General features: G+C 31.5%; 1 protein-coding gene across 4 annotated transcripts in view; it reads right to left on the reverse strand.

The window, feature by feature from the left end:
• The window catches only part of LOC143199020 (ribosomal protein S6 kinase alpha-5), a 126,963-nt gene that overhangs the window by 103,201 nt on the left and 2,422 nt on the right, over window positions 1-21,340 (reverse strand). For 2 of the 4 annotated variants that reach the window (XR_013006322.1, XM_076408735.1), the window contains exon 1: window positions 17,991-18,721. The exons of the other annotated variants lie outside the window; for them this stretch is intronic. Coding sequence is in view for 1 of the 2 variants with exons in the window: in XM_076408735.1 (XP_076264850.1) it covers window positions 17,991-18,171 (181 nt within the window). In the remaining variant the exon portion in view is untranslated. Of the gene's footprint in view, window positions 1-17,990; window positions 18,722-21,340 lie in introns of those variants that run through there. 4 annotated transcript variants of the gene reach the window in all.

The following is a 21,340-nucleotide window of genomic DNA, read 5'->3' on the forward strand; positions in this document are numbered from 1 at the left end:
AAATCTTATTCAAGAACAAACGAGAAACCAAATCATGTTATGTGAAATTAAACGGTATATTACTGCACCATGTGGGTGATTGCAGATGCTCCCAGGGTGCAATGCACTTCCGTAGCGAGAGGGGACAAGAGACCTTTAAAACGGACCCGTATATCTAACTGTCAACTCGACGTTCTTTTTTCCGGCTTTTCCTGCTCTTTTTCCACGGTAAGAATAAACTGTACACGTGCCACGAATAGTTCCACCCATTTAATGAGGTGTTAAAACGTTGCAAGTTATTCTTGTTGCATAAAGGACCCTAATTCCGATGAAATTCCGACCCCTGTGCGCAGTAAACGAACCGAAAAAGATCATGGGAAAGAAATCCTGCTCAACGACGACGACGAGGAATATGATGATTTTATAAGGTCGTTGCATTTATTTTTGTTGCTTTCTCGTTAAAACGTCACTCGGTGTAGAGGAACAACTTTATATGGAACAATTTAAACGAGTCTGTTCCCATACAAAATAAAAATAATCACTTACTGCTGTACAGCGCATACCAATATTATGTAAAAAATATAAATAATACAGCCAGATTAATTTTTATGTCGATAGAAAGCAAAAGAAGACAGACGCTTTCTTTAATTAACAATATATTAAAATTACACCTTTCTATGAGGCAAAATGGTCGATATCTAAAAATACTTATCCAGTATTGCGTTATGTCGCTTACATCCTCAACAGAACCTAATTATATATTGTAAATTACCTTGCATCACATTGTGTGAACATATAAAAATTTACTTCGAAACATTGAAAGGTCAAATTGTTAAATAACAATGGTAAATAGTTGGTTTTGTTGGTTTTTCTAGAATTTACCCAGAATCATCACATCATTTTAGTAATTGATTTCAGAAAGAATGGCCAAAGCCATGAACTATCATTATGAAATTATGATCAAGAAGCAATTTAGAACAAAAGTGCCATCGACATCTGAAAATAATTGGACAACATTGTTATTCCGAAATCCATGAAATCGATTTAGATTTAATAAGCATCTCAACAAATATTTATAGAAATAATTTTCCAAAGTAAATCTAGTAGTCCTAATCTTCAAAAGACCGATGCCAAAATTTCAAGATAATCTGGAGTCCAGTTTAGAAGTTACAGAGGTGTTAGTAACAACTTTTGTTATTTTCAAAATAATGCACCATGTCACACAGTGACTACTGATTATTTTGGGGGCTAAAATGAATGCTTCAGTGTTGAAGCTTTGCCTCAAATGAAGAAATGATTGTTGAAGTCAAGCCGATCTCGAAAACGAAGACAATTCGCTCGACAAAAAAGGCAAGAATTCATTAAAAGTCAATTTTATATCCATATTAAAATAATAATTGTTTTATGAACCCTTTTAAATTTACTTTTAATATTAACATACTTTACTGAAACTTTAATAAAACCACCATCAAATGCACTTTTCTTAATCTCGTAAAACTTTTTAGCTCCTCAAGTATCTGAAACGTTTAATTATCATTTTATTTACCGACTGAATATGAAAAATTGAATTAAGCGAAATAAAAATCATCCAGCATTGTGAGCATGTTTTGGCTGAAATTTTGGAAAATTCGAGAAAGCCGTATACCCAATGAGTATTCACGAAAGTCATAGCAAAACAAAAGTACAAGCTAATGCAATTTTAACAGCTTTATATATTTCTTGTATGTGGTTTCATCATTATGGATGCGATTAGTATCCATTACTGATCCTCATTCAAACGATCGTTCAGGAATTAGACTAAAATATGCTGCGTGGTTTCTGTTTCAGTAACAAATAAAATGAGATTCTTATATTTACTTTTTAAATCAGCTGAACGTAAAAATTTATGAAAAAAACGGGCTGGTTTATAGTAGAAAAACTATTAAACTATTAAATTACACTAAAGGTCTACACTAAAGTACTACATCTTTGTGGTCTGTATCACAGAGTAATTTCAAAATATAAAAAATAAGGTGAGTACTAAATGCACTATTATATAACACATAGGCTGAAAAGTCTCGAGCGCAACAAAGAGAACGCGTTTCTTTTTAGTTCAAAATTGGCTTTATTCATCAACCTGATCTTCCTCCATCAAAAACAACACAATCATTCTTATCTTTCTTCATAGATCTTTCTCTGGATCTAGCTCTATCTCATATTCAAATGCTCATGCAATATAAAACCAACACGTTCTTCTGATATGTTTACTATGTTAGCTAACTCACGCAAATTCACTTTTCGATTATTCAAAACGATTTTGTGGATTTTTTTGATATTTTCTGATGTTACCATCTCATTTGGACGTCTATTGCATTCTGCATCATCAGTATCTCTACGATCACGTTTGATGTCAGCAAACTAACGTTTTATTGTTGTTTCTGAAGGAGCGGAGTCATTTTAATACAAGTCACTGATTCGCTTGAACGACATTTTTTCCCATCAAGAAGCAGTGTAAAATTAAAACACGAAATTGTTTTTGATCCATTATTTTGAAAATAACAAAAGTAGTGTCACTCTTAGCACAATAACTGACGAACTTATGAGTAGAATATCATAACATTTTAACAGCTTTCTTCAGAAGGTTAGGCCTAACTAACAAAGCAGTGAATGCAAAACTAGCGCCATCTAGGTGTGAGGCCCGGGACTTTTCAGCCCATGTGCCTATAATATAATGATCTAAATATCACGAATGTTAAACAAAGGCAAACTCTCGAGTATTTTATTATCGAAATGTCATTTGGTTTTATGTTTATATTATAAATACGCTTCAACTAAACTAAAAAAAAGGTTCCCATAAAAGTACCTTAACCTTACAACAAATAAAACAAACGACACGTGGATTCAAATATTAGTCGTACCCGAATTAAATGGGAATTGTCGAGTTTCATTGACATAAAGCTCAACAAGGCGCGACGACAAATGTTTTAAAATATACCCACTTTAGTAAAACAATTGAATAACCAAGGCTGAACAGATACTAAAGACGCCATACGACGAAGAAACAAAAAAAAACGGCAGTAAATTCCCAGTGATAGAATAGTAAAGCTTATCTACTTCTAAAGGAGCAATAATGTTTATGTTACATTGGATAACAGCTCTTGCATTCCAATGCCTGGAACGTACAGACGAAAACCTCCGAGATGCCGTTCACCCCGAGGACCCTAGAACTAACCCCACGCGAAGACGCGCGTGCACGCTGCTCCCCGTATGCCAGCGGTTCTCTCCTGGGCGACGTCTGACGAGCCACAGACCGGTTGAATGTACCCCGATCTTTGTAAACTACTCGATAGTTGAACGGTTCACTATGTATGAGTACAGCAATACTCAGAAGGTAATTTTTCGTTTTAACGCATGCACAATCGGCTATATTGGGCTCTCGTTTTCTACCTATAATACGCAAACAACAAATAATTTAGAATATTTAGATTTTGTGATGGATTAAAGTCTATAAAAAAAATTTTAAAAGTTAAAATACCAAAACAGCATCAATTTTGTATATAGTGCACCCAGATATATTTGCATATTTTAAAACGATAACAAGAAGCAAACAAGAAAATTATTATTTTTAGTCAAATAAAAACATTGCAAAAAGTATGAGATAATAACATACAAATGTACTAGTAATATTAAAGGTAATTATAACTCTTATACACATTTTGTTGCAATTAACCACCCATTTGTTTTAGGTTAGTAAATGTACAATATGTTAACCCAAAGCTAGATAGTCAATTCATTGGGGTTTTTCCATCAAAAATACTATAAAAAATTGCAGTAATTGAAAAAAATTAGACATTTACTTTAATCGTGATATAATTTGGTACGATTTAATTTAATTTTTCTAGGTAAAGTATTGCTAGAATTTGTTGAGCGAAATCCGAAGAAAGCGAAAAGAGCAAACTAAATAGGATCTTGCAAGATGCAAGAATAGTGGAGGACGATAGTTGAAATTGTACTAATTTTCTAATAGAATATGTCTTAGTATTTCCAAATGATTTCCAATTAATATTTACTTGGTATGGTATTTATTGGTATTTACTTTAGGGTGTACTATGACTGTATGTATGAGTGTACAGATAAATGGATGCTTATGAATAGACCTAAGGGAGACACCACATAAAAAAGCGCGCCTTGAACACTTTGGTGTAAGAATAACTTTAGTAATTTTTATATTTTAAAAGTCTTAAGGGAAATTTTAATTTAATTTCTGAGTTCAAGATATTTTATTCCATTTATATTATATTCCTCAAATATACGTATAATTTACAAGAACTGGCAACGTCGCGAGTCAGGCGTTTCAAGAATTAGACTCTTGCGTGAAGTTGGCGTTTCATTCAAACGCCACAAACTGACGTAAAAATACTCCGCATACCTCGATCCGTTCAGAATCCAGCGCCTTTTCAGCATCTCGATAAATATCTCCTTCAGACATCGGGTCGAGGAGAGCGGGAAAAAAAAAGGGTTCAGCGGGGTCAGACGGTGGTTAAATACGAAACCGTCACACTTATTTCAGATGTTTCGCGATTCACATCGACGACGCCGGGGATGCGGACCAGCGGTGGGGTGCGGAGTATAAGGGGGTGGGGGGTGAAACAAACGTCGCTCGAACGGAGGGTAACAGAATGGGGAGGCAAAAAATGGCCGGAGCTGTCTGGAACATCCCCGGACGAGAGTAGACGCGAAAAAAATGGTTTACCGAAGGAATAGAAATTTATTATTAAATTTGGGTTATTCGGGGATAATATCGCTTGGAAGTTTCCTTTTAAGTTTGGAAATGGCCAGATAATTGCTTATTGATTTACTTTTTCGAAAAATGTAACTTGCACGGACGATATTTGTTCTTGGACTTATTGGTGAATGGACCTAGTGCTGAAGGCAGATCCCGAAACTAACTTTCGATCAAAATCATTAACTTATTCACCTCAGATACATGTTTGAAATGACTGTTTTTACTAAGAGACCATCTTGGAATTAAAGAACAGTGGCCTAAATATCAGCTGATGCTGAAATCGCGAAATTCAAGAACTGAATAACCAACAAAATCGCTTGAATTAGTCAAGTTCATGAATGTTCATATTTAATAAGTTATTTGGTCACCTAACCGAACTAAAATGATGCCATGATGATAAAAAATAAACCAAAGTCTAAATCAACTTACAGAATTGTAAGAATTAAGAGCTACGCAAGAAACAGAAAACCAATATCACATAGCCTGATATGATTTGTAATACATATCAACATACATTATTAACTTTGTGTCAAACACAAGATACAAAACCACTTTATATCGAATTATGACTATTGAATACGTCTTGAAAATAAAAGAGATATATAGAAATACAGACGAACTTCTTCCATCTACTCTGAACATTTATACTGCAAAATATATAGTATTAACTTTATTTATATGCTTCAATGCAATAACAACAGAGACCCAAATGGATTATGTAGATTTACAAATGTTGCCAAGCAATCCAACTACCGATAAGACCTAACTAATATGAAAATTAATTGAAGTGATGTCAGGACAGGAGCCCTGTCCGAAAAACAGCTTGTTCTCAACGTCAACTCTCGTCGATGGACCACATTCAAGTGCCAAAGCAACGATGAAGCAACAGTATCTGTAGGACCGGAAGATATCAACAGCCGTACCAGATCGCGACCGTACCAACTACAACCGTTTCGATTTACTATATTTTTTCAGAGCCCTTTTCACACAGCACGTTTTGTTTGGTATATAATTTTTTTTGTATTTGATATTTTTTCATACATTTTTATATTTTTGTTGCTTGGAGTAATTGTATATAAATTTCTGGCAAGGGAGTATTGTAGCGATCTTGAGGCATGTCGAACTTTACATCGTGGAATAACGGTCTACAAAATACCCAGAAATATAATCCCAGATGTTGAACACGGGCGGGGTGCCAGCAGCGCCAACTAGAACCCGATAACGAATAGCTGGCGGCAACCCCGAGACGTTTATCTGGAATGTTATTGAAGGGTATTGCGATTCGTTGAGTGCTCAACCCTCGTTTGGTTTAGACCTGCCACCATCGACTACCCAAGCCTCGTCACCAGCTAACACCGCTGCCATCCGTTTTATTATTTGTATTTTTCACATTTTTTTATATTGCCAATTAATAATGGTCACATAATGTAAACACCACTGTTTCCTTTCGTTTTACCTCCATTCACCGAGCCACATCATTTACCCTAAAAACCAAAAGTTCTCAAAAAGAGTAAGTATGAATACCTCTTTGCAGATCCTTGAATTTATTTTACAAACATGAAATAATCCAACGTTTAAAGAGAAGAAGATTAGTTTTAACGCCGAGATCAAGAGACAGTAACAAAATACCTGGTCCTTTTTATATTACTTGATACATCTTTAGCCAATTTTTGTGATTGTACGGCACTCAATACGTTGAAATATTTTGTCTACTGATTGAAATTCATATCCATAGTTATTATTAAACTCATCTTTTCGAATAATTTTTATTATATTTTAGATTATAAAATGTCAAAACATCTTTTCCATATTTGAAGCGATTTCCATATTTGTAGTGAATTAACCGCAACAAAAATAAGACAAAATCACAACAGAATACAATTCTATAACGAAAGGCTAAAAAATATACTATAGTAGTATATTATTTAAAAAAAAAACGTTAAAAAAGCTTCAAGGAAATCACAAAGCCCGGCTTGCTTTTATAGAAACGTGTCATAGTTTTCAGGGAGACAAGAAGATAATTATCAGGAAATATCTGAACAGTTTTCTGTTGATAAAGTTCAACATTAGACATTCACCTAAAAATTAATTTTCCAAGGCGTATTATACATAAAACCAGGAAACTTGATAATATGAAAAGAAATGAAGAGACTATAAATTAGATAGAATTTTATTTCTTGTTCCCGATGTTATAAATACTTGAGATATTCATCAAATGATCATACAAAAATACTATGAATGATAGATATAATAATTAATTACTTTTGTAACAACCACAATACTTATTCTATTGAACAAATACTTTGCTTAAAATCATAGTTATTACTTATCTTACTTTTGCGCGAATATCACCGTCAATATATTACAATCAAAATCGTTATCAATACAACACAAATAAAACAAATCGTCACTATTGATTTTTAATTTGTTTATATATGTTCGAAAATTACTTGGATACAAATTACGAGATTTCGAGTGATGATATTATAAAAACGTGATACTTGTTGAAAGCAATAAATTCGATGAAACTCTTAAATTTGTTAAAATTTACTAAGATGCTTTGAACTAATGCAGTTTGTATTATTTTAAACATATACATTCTATCCAAAGATGTTTTTTGCCTGCCGCAATTTGTAAATTCGTTTTAGAATCAGACAAAATTTTCCTTCTCATTTTATTCTAGTTAAATTAGAATTAGTATAGATTATATATTTCTTTTCAAACCTAATAATCTATATATCTATATAACAGTTATTTCAACTCTTGTCGGTTTTAAGAAATAAACAAAAATATCCTAATTAGATATTTGTCGGTGTTTTCATTTGTTGTAGATATCGGCAGTTACAAATACTGGTGATTGCTTATCGGACTATACGTGTTATAGAGGTTGTGGTTAAAATTCGATACATTAATGTTATTCAAAAGTTATTATTAATAAACAAGGACCGTTTATGGTGTCGGATACAAGGTGGGGACATAAGCCTGTGTAGTTTCTACGCGTGTGGAGAACGAAAATACCGCCGCTGCTTGAAGGCCATGGGCGTTTTCCGCATTTGACAATGTGACCGTACAAGCCCCGCTAGTTAATTTATCTTTATATCATGAAATATTAAAAGTATTTCATAATAATAACGTCCCAATCTAAACAGAGTTATATTATATTTATTTTTAACACTACCTGAAATATAATAATTACAAACGATTTGACTAGAATTCAGCTAACCCAAAACAAGCTATGGTCAGGGTGAGTATAACCGCAAAGAAACCCTTCCCCGTGAGACAGACACCGCGTGTATATTTACAGGCCCAGGCTATGCTCCCTAGACGATTTCAACGCCTGATAGAATGCCTAGCGGAACAGGCAACAGCCGTACTGCCCCTTTACAGTAATGCGAAACGGAAAAACTAGTATATTCAAAACGCACCCTACAATATAACTCAAACAAAATTAATAAAAACACCCTGATAAGCATGCTAAAATTAAAAATTATGGACAACACGATAAATTTACTAATAATAGAATTTGTTAATCACAGTTTCGGAAAGGCTCAAAACAGCTGACCAAATGAATATGAACTTAAAAATCCACAAAACAATCATCATATTGAAACGTTAAAGAAATAAGTAAATTGAAATTGTCCAGAAATTTTTAAAAACACAATTTAAGAATCTTAAAAATCCGAAAAGTAGTTTTAAATCTGCGGAATTTAGAAAGTCTTTTCGGAAATCTTAAATTATTCAGATAAATTCTGATTCAGAAGCACTCGCCCAATAAATATTCTGTTATACTCAAGAATCTAGACAATCAATAAAAAGGAAACGAAGCTTTTGTTTTAAATATGAGCAATTCGAAAATTGAACAGTTGGATTAGAGGGAGAGAAGGAAAGAAAAAATATAGTAAGCGGAAGTCGGTAACAAGGGGACAGAGCCGTAATGGGTTTTTTCAACAATCCATTTTCATACTTTTACGGTCTTGCACTTTTGCGTAATATTTAAATTTCACAATGACCAATTATTCCGGCTAAATTTTAAGTCATTATCAATTAATGCGGGACTTTTCCTGTCGAACATGACATGTTTATCACTAAATAATGTCTATTTCGACTTATGGAGTGCAAATATGCAATGCCAAAACAAAGTAACTGCACGATAACCTCGAGATTAAATAGATCAAAGAAGTTATCCAAGATTTAAATTTAAAACATGATATAAGGTTAGTACATCACAGCAACTTGGAAGCAAATTAGTGAATGATTGAAGCGAACTACTGTTGAGTGTTATTCTTAAATTTAGCTAATAGTCTAATTTAATTTTAAATTGAGAACTGATACATATTTCGCACTCGTTTTGCTTGTGTAATGTTGTTGTATTGTGTAAACAAACTCTTACATCAAATGAAAAAAAAAACGAGGTTTCCTGAGAAAAAGATTTCCTCAAAGAAAAAAAAGAATGCTGAAACAACGATAATGTAAACTAATTTGCTTAAAATTCTTTAAGTAAACAAATAAATGCAAATGCCCCATAACAATCAACAAGTATACACAGCCAAAATACTAAAATATTATTCTAAATTAACGCCAAACATTCATAACTCTAGTTTATAATTTTCCATGTTTCACCTCCATTTACGTCCATGTCTCATTTCCATGAATTAAGACTCATTCACAAACAAGTTGCGATAATAAACATTAGTCCATGTCTATTTTCCAACTCCAGAGACACGCAACTACATTAAATAATTGATTTTTTAACATTATATAACGTACATTCATTTTATACATATCACCGTAGGATAATAAACATTCGGAAACACATAAGTATTCCTAATCACTGCAAAACCGTAACAGAATACAAAAGTTCTGAAATTTGGCGGCGCGCAGTGCCTCTATTCAATCGTGTCGGCTGGACTTGCGGCTCCTAGCGGAACTTTCAAGGCCGTTTAAGGACCTCCGAGATGAATAAACTGTAAAAGATTGTTCAACGAACTCTGCGGATGAAACGGACAGCCTTTTGCACAAGTGGCTTCGGCCGTAGGACTGTTACAAGGCTCCCGCAACGGTGAAGGATTGATCGATGACTGTAAACTGTTTACTGATTCATCTAACGTACTGATCGAAAGCGCTAGTTTTATTCAGCATTTAACAACTGATTATACTCGAGGGTCGGACATATCCTGTTCAGGTATAAGGACTAAATTTAACTCTAACCTCAATAGCTATAACTTAAAACAGTTGAATAAAAAGTTATTTGAATTGATTGATTAATATCAACACAGTCCAAGAAATATTAACGAAAACTAAGAACCCTTTTCATTGTATTAAAAATAAATAAATAAAATCAATGACGAAACTTGAAATGGGAATGAGAAAAGATCTTTGTAATATCATGTATGTATAATTTGTGTCATTTGTAATAGCATCTTTGAATATGCCCCTGTGGCTGGGAATCCCGACAAATACAATGTTGTTCTGTCAAGAGAGTCAAACTAGTAATTTAAAATAAATAATACTCAAAAAGGCATTTATCATCAGTATATTTTCCTATATAATTTAATTTCAAACCCGAGAAAAATCACGAACCAATAGCCTGTTGTAAATAAAAATTATTAATAAATGGTAAAATCATTCAGCATTGTTTCATCATTAATTATACCGTACATTCAAATAGTTTAACAACACGAATACCATTAAAGACAAACAGACTTATTTATGACTAAATAGTTTAATTTATTATAAAATGTGACGGATTAGAAACCAGCTAACACCAAATAAAATAAGTAGCAATCGAATTTTTTAATATCAGGACAAGTATGCTAAATTAAATATATTAAGAATGTATACCAAGGTTGTTGAAGTCGAAATACTAATCAGTGATCTACCATACATGTGGAAATGACCCTGCAAATATTCACTCACAAACAGCAAAAAGAAATAACTAAACCAATTCTGAAAAAGCTCAGGATATCTCATAAAATATTAATTGAACTCAAAGTATTAGATACAAATAAAAACACTCTTAGATTATTAATTAATAACTAGATTCATTTAAAAATAGAAATAGTTATTACTTAATCATTTTGTACGGCTTCTCAATATTTAGCATTGTTTGCAAATATCTAATTACAGATGAAATAGATTAAATTACATCATTTGAGTTATAAATGTCTGATAAATTATTTGAATAGATGAAAATATATTATATGATTTGACATAGATGAGTTAGTACTTGTTACTTATTATCTTAATAAGATGTGATGACTAGTTGAAATAACATTGTTATATTGCTCTTCTTTAACACATTAAAATATAATAAATAAAATTAGAATATATTTTCATAACTAGTGATTAAAAAATAATAGAATAATGCAGTGAAAAAAGAAGCAATGTTATAAGACCAATTAAATATTCGTACATTACGAACTGATGTTCAAAATATCATAAAATGGAACAAAAACAATTATACCTATTGATCGAATAAAAATATGTAAATCATATATAGCTGTATATATCTTCAAAATAAAATTAATGTCGGTGAATCATCTCGTTCTCAATATTACCCTCAATATTTTGAAACAGATACACCGAATAGGAATGTATATCAAGGCTATTGAATACGAAACGTATATTATAACAGTTTAATACATCACACTGGGTATATGAAATTGAAATATAGTTTAAATCACTTGTCACCGTTCCATTATGTTTGCCAATACAAGAAGAAATATTGGGTCAAGGAAAAGCGTCATTGCGATTTCTTGTCCAAATTTTATAGTAGGATATAATATATTTTTGTATATAAATGCACCAAATATTCATTAGAGAATTTCAAAAATATTTAACTTCAGTTAAAATCTTATAGGTTTTAAAAATGCTTAATTAAAAAAAAAAGCTGAATGAATTTTTTGATGAAAATTGTTGATTACAGTTTCATAAAATAGCAATATTATCATTTTCCAAAAGATCAAATGAAACATTATAATATATTCAATAAAACCTTTCCAGTAATATTTACACATCTAAAATGATTTATTTACTAAAGCAGTTGTTAAAATATAATTATTTATCTAATTTTCTATTTACGGAGCCCCCAGTATGATAACTAAAGTCGACTTGGTTGGCGCAAAGGTAAATGTGATTATCCTTAAGCGAGAGTACAAAATCCGACCAGGAAAACGATCCCATTCACGCCATTAACCAGGCTGGGTAAGACCGGATATCTTCTGGGATAACCTCAAAGTTATTTATATATTATAAAATATTAATATGTATAAAAGAATTATGTATAAAAGATTAAAGATTTATATGAATATTTAAATGCAGTAAATGAAACTAACTCATAATTTATATAGATGGAACACCGATCAACTATAAACAAATATCAATTTCAAAATTGTTTTATTCATATATTCTCTGTTTTAATATACAAACATGTATTACTTCATTTATTATTCCATACTTATGCTTATAACATAAAAGTAAAAAGAGATCGCGTATACTTATATTTGATGATATTAGATTTGTTGTAGTTACAGTTTTAAAATAATCTTACTTATGATAATTTGTTATAATGTTCAGTGGTGTGGTAATTTGTATAACAAAAATAGAATATTTAGATTTTGTGTTACATTAATAATTCTGTAAGAATAATAATTAAATTGTTGTGTTATTCTTGGTGGTTTAACATACAGTGGTTTTAAAATATGGAAGAACAAGGGTAAGTGCAGAATGTAAGATTAAATTTTTAAAAGTTAATAAATCCAAATAGCATTGATTTTATTTATAGTGGGAATGTTAGCTGCCAAATTTATAACACATCAGTTTCATCATCGAATAGATTCTCTAATATATTCTAAAGTTTAATGATAACAAGAACAGAGAAGAAAATGATTCTTGTTGTGTTGAAAGTAGTCAAATTCATTAATGAGGCTTGTCCATAAAGAATAGCCGCAAAAATTGTAGTAATTGGTAATAATTAGACATTTATTTTAAACATGATATATTTTAGTATTGATTTAATTTTTGTTGAATAGGCGAGATGTAGTTGAGAGTGAAAGCCGAAGAATGTGAAATTCAGAGAATCAGAGAAGAAATTAGACAGGATTCTGCTAGGATGCAAGAATAGTGGACAGTGATATTACGGAATAATTAAATTTGCTAACAAAAGTCGACCTGGATCAAATAAACAAAATATAAAACTGTATATCAATGACACCCTAATAATCAAATGAAAAACAAGGAAAAGGGAACACATTATTATATAAATGTATGGGTAAATAAATGATTGTTTTATCATTTTAAGCTAGTCAATGTACAATATGTTAATCGAAAGCTCGAGGTAGTCAATTCATTAATGGGGTTGTGGACCAAGAATATTCATATATTAAGACTTTCATATATAGTGGTGGATTTTTCGTTTGGGTTTAACTATATTGGCTGGATTTAATCTAAACGATTTTAGGCTTGTTGATGGTAATGTTTATATATATGGTTCTTAAGAGTTCATGTTAATTGTTCAAATATGTAAATTAATTTAAATATGATGTTTTTATAAAACTAGAAAGGCACATATAATTTATATATTTATTATTTCATTTTATTCAATATTTTTTTTAATAAAATGACTTATTTCAATATTTATTTCACTCCTTATATATAGTTTCAATAATAAATCAATTATTTATCAAATTTTTGTATATTTATTTATAAAAAATAATTTATATATAAAAAAGTAGTAAGTAAATGAAGCCCTTTGCGGAGATCTTTGTTAAGTAATGTATCCTTATATTAACACTGCAATTACTCTCGGCGTGATCGTTCGGCATGGAGACGGATCCGATGCGTTATCAGACGCGAGCATCGTTACGATACTCTCATCATACGTAGACAGCGTCCGCTTCCCCGCCATAGCGATGACGTCCGGCCAGTTTGTAAAAATACGCACCGTACCAAACAATACGTTGACGTAATGGGCCCGGTGACTGCTGTTGCTGCGGCCGCCCGCTGTATCTGTGTGTGTGCATATCGCAAAATAACTACGATAAGTGTGCCAATGTTAGGTCATGGGCCGCGAATGAGACTGCCAACCAGCGGACCACCGCATATACACGGCGTATGTCAGAGCAGCTCTTTGGCACACCCACCTTCGGCCACGCGAAGATAAAAGTAACGCGCTTTCGTAACTTTCATCCCGTTCGGCAATGTGACGTAGCCGCGGCAGGATCCCGGCCGGCTCGAGTCCGTAAACAGGGAGCTCTTTCGTCGGCGAATTACCTTGCCCGAAAACCTTGAGCCGTTGTATTGGTTACGACACACCACCGCTAACCTCCTAATACCAAACTTTGCTCCGGTCGTTTCGTCACCTATATTCAGCTCCAGCCGAGGGTCACTGAATTTGTGTTGTAGCGAATATGTTTCAAAACCTCCCAATCGTCCATCAAGTAAATGCATCAATAATTATATCGACAGGCAGTGTTGTTTGTTGTTGACGCAAATAACGTCAGAATCCCATAATTATATCTACTTGCATCATCGCACGTCATTTCAAAAACTACAACTAGAATCATTTACTGACTGAAACAAAATGATTCAGTCCAATTTATTGATGATTTGTAATTCTAAAGCATAAACCAAACGAAATTTGACTAGAAATTCTGAAGTATACAATATAGAGACAGACATCAACTTCGATCCTCACCATATTCCCGAAACAAATTAAAATTGACGTTAAACCATAAATCACCTACCTTAAAAAAATAAAAGAAATACAAGCAAAATGACAAATGATTTGTTTAATAAAGTCCCATACTTCTGTGTTGTTTTATTTGCAAATGTGTTGCTAATTATTACAACACTATCAAACGAATATGTTTTGATCATAAAAGAAAAAAAAACTAATCTCTTAATGTATTTACCACAACAGTAAATAAAATATTATAAAAATGCAGCAATTATTATTACAATTAGTTCTAAATATTCCCTTTTAGTTATCTGTAGCTCTCAATTTAATACTCAACAACAAGGAACAGACAATAATCCTAAAACATATATTAAATTCAAGAAACCCAAGCTACGACAGAAAATGTGTAATTTATAGTGTCGGCTGCATAATAGACTACATGCCTTACTATAAATACATACATGAAAATGTGCACGTGTCAAAAATGGTTTTGAAGGCCAATGATTCAAAGATAATGATAATGACAATAGTATCAATTTGGCGAGACGAATTGAAAGAGTTTGAAGGACAATTTAGATGTATAGATGATATAGATTAGTAGTATAGATAGTATAGATTTAGATAGATAGATGAATTATATTATACTATACTATACTATAACCGTACCGTAATGATAATAACGATATTTTCTCTAAAACACTAATTTAATCTGCATCATTTTCTATAAATGATCAAGTCCCAATACACAAATAACTTCCGAACCGTCATCAAATAAATGCATCAATAATTATACGGACAGGTAATGTTTTTTAATCCGCAAATAACGTCAGAGCGCGATATATATTATATATATATATATAATTGCATGGTACATCATTTAAAAAGCTGCAAGTCGGAATTTATCTTTTATCTAAACATATAATATTTTAAAACATAGGCATACGGTGCTGATATTAATGAAATTAAGAAAATAATCCAAACAAAATGTTTCAGCCCATTTTATATTTCATTCTAACGATTGAACAATCACAAAGCTGACGAAATCTGACTAAACATTCTGAAGTATCTAATATATAGAGCAACATTTATTTCGATTCTTGCCATATTCCCAAAACAAATTAAAATTGACGTCAAACCAGGCCACCTGCCTCTAAGAAAAAACCCAGAAGTTTTACAACAACAACTAACAAACGTAATAATAGTACCAACATCAGAAAATTCCCTACCTCGTATGTTGTTATATTTGCAAATGTGTTGCTAAGAATTGAAAAGCTATAAAAGGAATATGCAGATTGTTGTGATCATAAAAAACAATAATAAATAATCTCTTAAGGTATTTAGTATAACAAAACCTGACGTATAATAAACACGTTATTTACAAGATAATAACTACCAAGAAGCGTAAACAACAAATAAAATATTACTATTAGTTATAAACATTCCAATTTAGTGTTATTTGTAGCTCTTAATTTAAAATACAACAACATGGACTATTCAAAAACAATCTAAAATATATTTCATTAAATTCAAGAAATGAAAGCTACGACCAAAAATGTGAAATGTATATTGGCGATTGCATAATGGAGTACATAAATACATACATGAAAACTTGTGCACGTGTCACATGAAAAGCAATGATTCGAAGATCATGTGCGCCAATGTAATAGTAATGTCCATAGCTTAGATTTAGTGAGACGAATTGAAAGAGTTGGTCCATCAATTTAGATGTTTAGAGTTATATAACCACATACAATATCTTTTCAGCAGTAATTTCGCCAATAATTGTGATTCTTCCTCGTAACAACGATATCATCATGAATTAAAACTTAGTCTTATTGATAGCAAGAGAGCTGATAATAAATAACTTTCATAAGAATTATAAATACGACACTATTTAACAAAAAATCAATCGATTTTAGTTAGACTCTATGACTTCTACATGTAGCTTTATGAAATTGTTTAATCATTAGAAAATATTCATAAAATGATTTGGTTTTAAAAGTAGATACTGTTTTTTGTTCTTCACATTACTGAAATATTTTGAGTATCAATTGTTATTGTTTTGCGTTGTTGTCAAACCTAGTTGTCTAGTACCTAACCATTTAGATATGTTAACTTAATATTCATCAATATTTTAGACACTTAGCCTTATGCTGTAAAATATTTTGAATTTAACATTATTTTCCACTGATTTATAGCCACCTACCTACAATGGTTATTAATTTACATTTAAATAAATTTGATACTAAAAAATACATATTTGTCGCATTATACATTTAATTAAAATTAAATAAAATCAATTGCATATGTAATAAATAAACATTAATATACGGAAATTGTAAATCAAACCTAAAATATTATTGTATTTATCAGAAAAAATTCCGCACAAATATTACTTAAAAATAAATAAAATAAATTTCTTAGCAGCACTAAAGAGAGGTTTTAATAAACCCTACCATAAAATTAATCCAATACATTTATTTAAAGACCGAAGACGATAACACAGCAGTACTTTTTCCATTGACTCTGTTGTTATTTATATTAAAAACGTGTTGTTAATAAATGAAACTCTGTTATAGAAATAAAAGAAATATGTTGGTCGTTTCAATGATAAAATAAACAATAATAAATAATATGTTAAGGTATTTACTACAACAAAATGTAGCGTATAATAAACAAGTTGTTTTTAAATAAAAACTGAATACATTAAATGTATATTATAAGAAAATAATTGACCACCTGACACGTGGGGTACATTTTATGCGTTTAAAATCGCACCAAACCAATATAGAAGTCCTAACTCCAACTATTTCTTAATGGTGATACGCGCCAGTTTAATGATGTAGCTCGTTCTCATTAGACACAAATAACGATCAACCTTTCGTGTTGCTGCCAAATCCACAGGTAAACAAAATAATAAAGGATATCTGGACAAAGCAAAACACCTGACCGCTCGGTCAAAATCATATGCATCCGTGCAACATACCGAATTCAAAACAATTAAAACGAAAACGATGAGGTAAATACGTTTCAAGTGAGCTAAATTTAGTTGCAGAGATGCCATTAACCTTTTTAATAGGATCAATAAACACAGTGTAACCTTTATACTGATCAACAAAAATTAATACCCGATGTTTTGACTTTAAAAAAAATTAGGCATCAGTTAAAAATATCGGCTTTATTGGATAAATACGAATATTCTATTAGTAACATAATTTCCGTCCAACATCCAGCCTATGATATATAACGACTCCATCAACTCTATCAACAATCGATGCAAAATATTTATAAAAACCATAATTCAACGTTGACCTTGAACATATGACAATTATGTACAGCACAAACTCGATTCAAGTAAATTCCAGATAACATAGCTATTTTAATTTCAAAATAAAATTAGGATTTCAGGAATGAATTCAATAAACGAAAACAAAAGGCACTAACCCATTCGTGCTACCCCTAAAAATTCGGAACGAGGGGAGTTAAGATACAGCATGTGCAACGGTTTTATAACTTTTGAAGGGTTGATTTCGAACTGAATAAGTTACTCATATAGTAGGAAATGCTTACCTTCGTCCTCTGAATGTCCCGAAAACGATTGGTTTTCTGCGGGTGAACATTCTACAATCCTTTTTCCGTCACCGGAGGTTGTAAAAACTTTAGTCCTTTTTAAAGCCTTCGTCATTATCTCGGTTTCAGTTGAATCACCTTCGAAAAAGCCACTTTCTTTGGTCTTCTTGTGACAACGCATTTTATCTTGTAGTCTTGTATGTTATAGTTGTTAATTATTTTGCTAACTTAAGGTTTTTTTTGCGGTCAATACGAAGCTGACATTTTTTTTGGTAAAAATATTGTTGAAAGTAATGACACCACAATTGTGTTGATATTTATAAGGGAAATTGAACTATTGTAATTTCCCAGGAAAGTTTATAACAGTACTTGGAAAAGTAGGTCGAAGAGAATTAGTTAAGATCGCGTCATAACATTTCACTTCAAAAATCCTGCTTTGAGTATCGTTATTCGACCATCTCCGTACACTATTTCAATGAACAAATACACTATGAACAGTCCAATTTTAAAAGTCAACGTCCAATATTGTTGTAACTTCGAGGTTATGTTGTTCTATCCAAATAAATTGTTTCAAAATCACAACACCACAACAATTAAATCCCGCTTGTCACGTAACAGCAAAGTCTTTACACGATATGATAGGTTTGTAGGTTGATAAACTTAAGAAAAAAAACTAAATAAAAAAGAACGGAGTAACTACACCGACAAGGGCAGTTCAGAAACTGACCCAAAACAAATTCAGTTGACATCCATGTTCCTTGACAGCCCCACCACGTGCCTTCAGCCGTGCGACGTTGCCGCCAGTACAATTTTTACGCTACGTTTTCAATTTCTCGATGTATAAGTTCCGTGGTCAATCAATAAGGCATATTTACTTTATAACATGATAAAATGAAACTTTTCATACAATGTGCAGCAAATGTTGAATAACACATATACAATGTTTCGTAAAAAATTAGAGAAAATATCACGGTTTATTTTTCTCAGATATTTCTAAGTATTACTATTTGAGAAAAGTGGAAAATATGGTGCAGAGATACTTCACAGAATTTTGAAAACAACGGTGAATAATGCTTTTTTCAAAAAATAGTATCAAAGATTTTAATTAAAACAATTAGAGTGCAGTTTCGGGAAATATAATTAACACAAAATATTATAATATATAAATACAATAGGATGGGCAAGATATATTGTATTAATATTATAAACAAAATTGAAATAAATTTAAATTAAAAAATAGGAGAATACGCAGGGCAGGCAACCTAGCATACAACTAACGACCAAGTTCACTGGAGGTGCCATCGGACGGATATATGTTGAACTGACAGTATTGATAAATTTATTTAGAAAATATAAAAGATAATTTATAATTTTGTTTTATTTTATGAAATTAATAGTCATCTTTAACTGTTAAATAAAATGTGTTGATATCGGTCGAAAATGACAGTTCTTTCATATAAACATGAATTTTCTACTCTTAAAATTGAAATATAATTACATCTGAGCATAGAAAACCCGTAAAACAAAAACAATAAATTATATTATTTAAAGTATCTTATGCTCCTATAGAAAATATTTATCAAATTAATTGTTTTCAATCGAATTTCATAATTTATATTATCACTTATATAATATTATTAGAGAAAACATTTTACTTAACATTTAAACTAAAACAATTTAAACTTAACATTTGAAATAAAAATAATAAACATAAAAAAAACGAGGTCTATTTTAATGATCCTGGAGTTATACATTATTTTTAAACAAACCGAACGATACTATTTGGAATTAAAACTTTACCAATACCGCAACGGATGTGTGTTATGTCTTTGACTTATGTTATTTTATCTGTATACAAGTGAAATAACATTGAGCCCGATAATACTTTTCAATTACAAACATTTTCGTTTATTACTAGGAATAGCTGATAAAACCGTTTGAAATCTTATCAGTTCAAGCGGTTTTGCCATTTTACCATTTAGATTTTACTGGGAATTTATAACTCTACAGGTAGCGAGTTTTATGGTACCAATTATTTAATCGTTACGAAATACTTATAAAATAATTTGGTTTTAAAAGACATTGCCCTTGTATGAATGCCGATAATTTGTGAATTTTTCTTCCTTTTCAAATTACAGGCATTTTATGAGTACCATTTATTTCCTTTTCGCTATAGTATCACATTGTTGTCTAGAAATAATAACTAACCTTTCGGAGAGACTTGTCGATAGAGTATCCATAAGCTTACTAATATTATTGTTGTTACCTCTTCATTTGTTTGTCAATTTACCATTCAAATATATTATAAAAACTGGAAAATTGTGACTTATTTTTCAATACTATTCTGTAAAAGATACCATAAATATTTAAACATATTGTTGCCTTTATACATCTAATCAAATTTAAATACAAGTATTTTAGTATACCGTTAAATAAATTAATATAAAGTAACTGAAGAAATAATATTCAAGAATTTTCATAATACAATAAAAGAATATTATAATTGAAACAGTGAAATTGCATCTAGAAATACCCAAGTAAATATCATTATATTCGGTAGGTAACATAAATATTTGAAAAAGTTGCGAATCTGTGGACAAAAGGAAAAATTATCCCTTGTTTTCAAACAAATAATATAACTTTCTCAGAAAGTCTCAGAAATGAAAATTCTAATACAATGAAATTTAATACATTTAGTTGAACACCCAAGGCAAATCAATTTGTGTAGAAAAGATACAAGTAAATATTGTTTTTCGACCTCGGAATATTGACAGGTAAAAAGTAACAATTTAAATGTCATAAATCCTCTTCCATTAAGCCATAAAATTACCCTGGCTCCAGAAAGTTTCATACCTCGGTCTCCAGTTCGACCGCAGATTCCAATGGTCAGCCCAAATACAGCACGCCATTTGCAAAGGAAATGGCGTGTTCAACCTATTATTTCCACACCTCTGCTCCAAAAAGTAAACTTCCAATCCCCCAGAAAGCGACTCTGTATAAAATGATAATCCGTCCAGTCTGCCTCAACAGAGCACAGGTGTGGTACATGTATGTCTCTGAGAGACAACTTAGCACACTACTACAAGTGTTCCAACCCAAAAAGGTCCGCGCGTTTCTCAATGCCCCATGGTTTATGAGGAGCGTCAACACACACCTCGAATAAGGCAACACCTTGATTAAATCCCTACAAACCTCAGTAGTAAACCACCTACGACAATCCCAGTCGTAACCCAGGATCTCTGCCGCCCGCAAAACATTCATACCCCGAACTCGAAGCGAAATCAGCAGAAGACCATTTGGTTCTAGCTGGACATCATGGTAAAAGAAAAAAAAGCCATAAAATTTAGATC

The sequence above is a fragment of the Rhynchophorus ferrugineus genome, unplaced genomic scaffold, assembly GCF_030347505.1.
Source record: "Rhynchophorus ferrugineus isolate W39M unplaced genomic scaffold, kcgeb_rfMv2 rfM6, whole genome shotgun sequence".
Lineage (NCBI taxonomy): Eukaryota > Metazoa > Arthropoda > Insecta > Coleoptera > Curculionidae > Rhynchophorus > Rhynchophorus ferrugineus.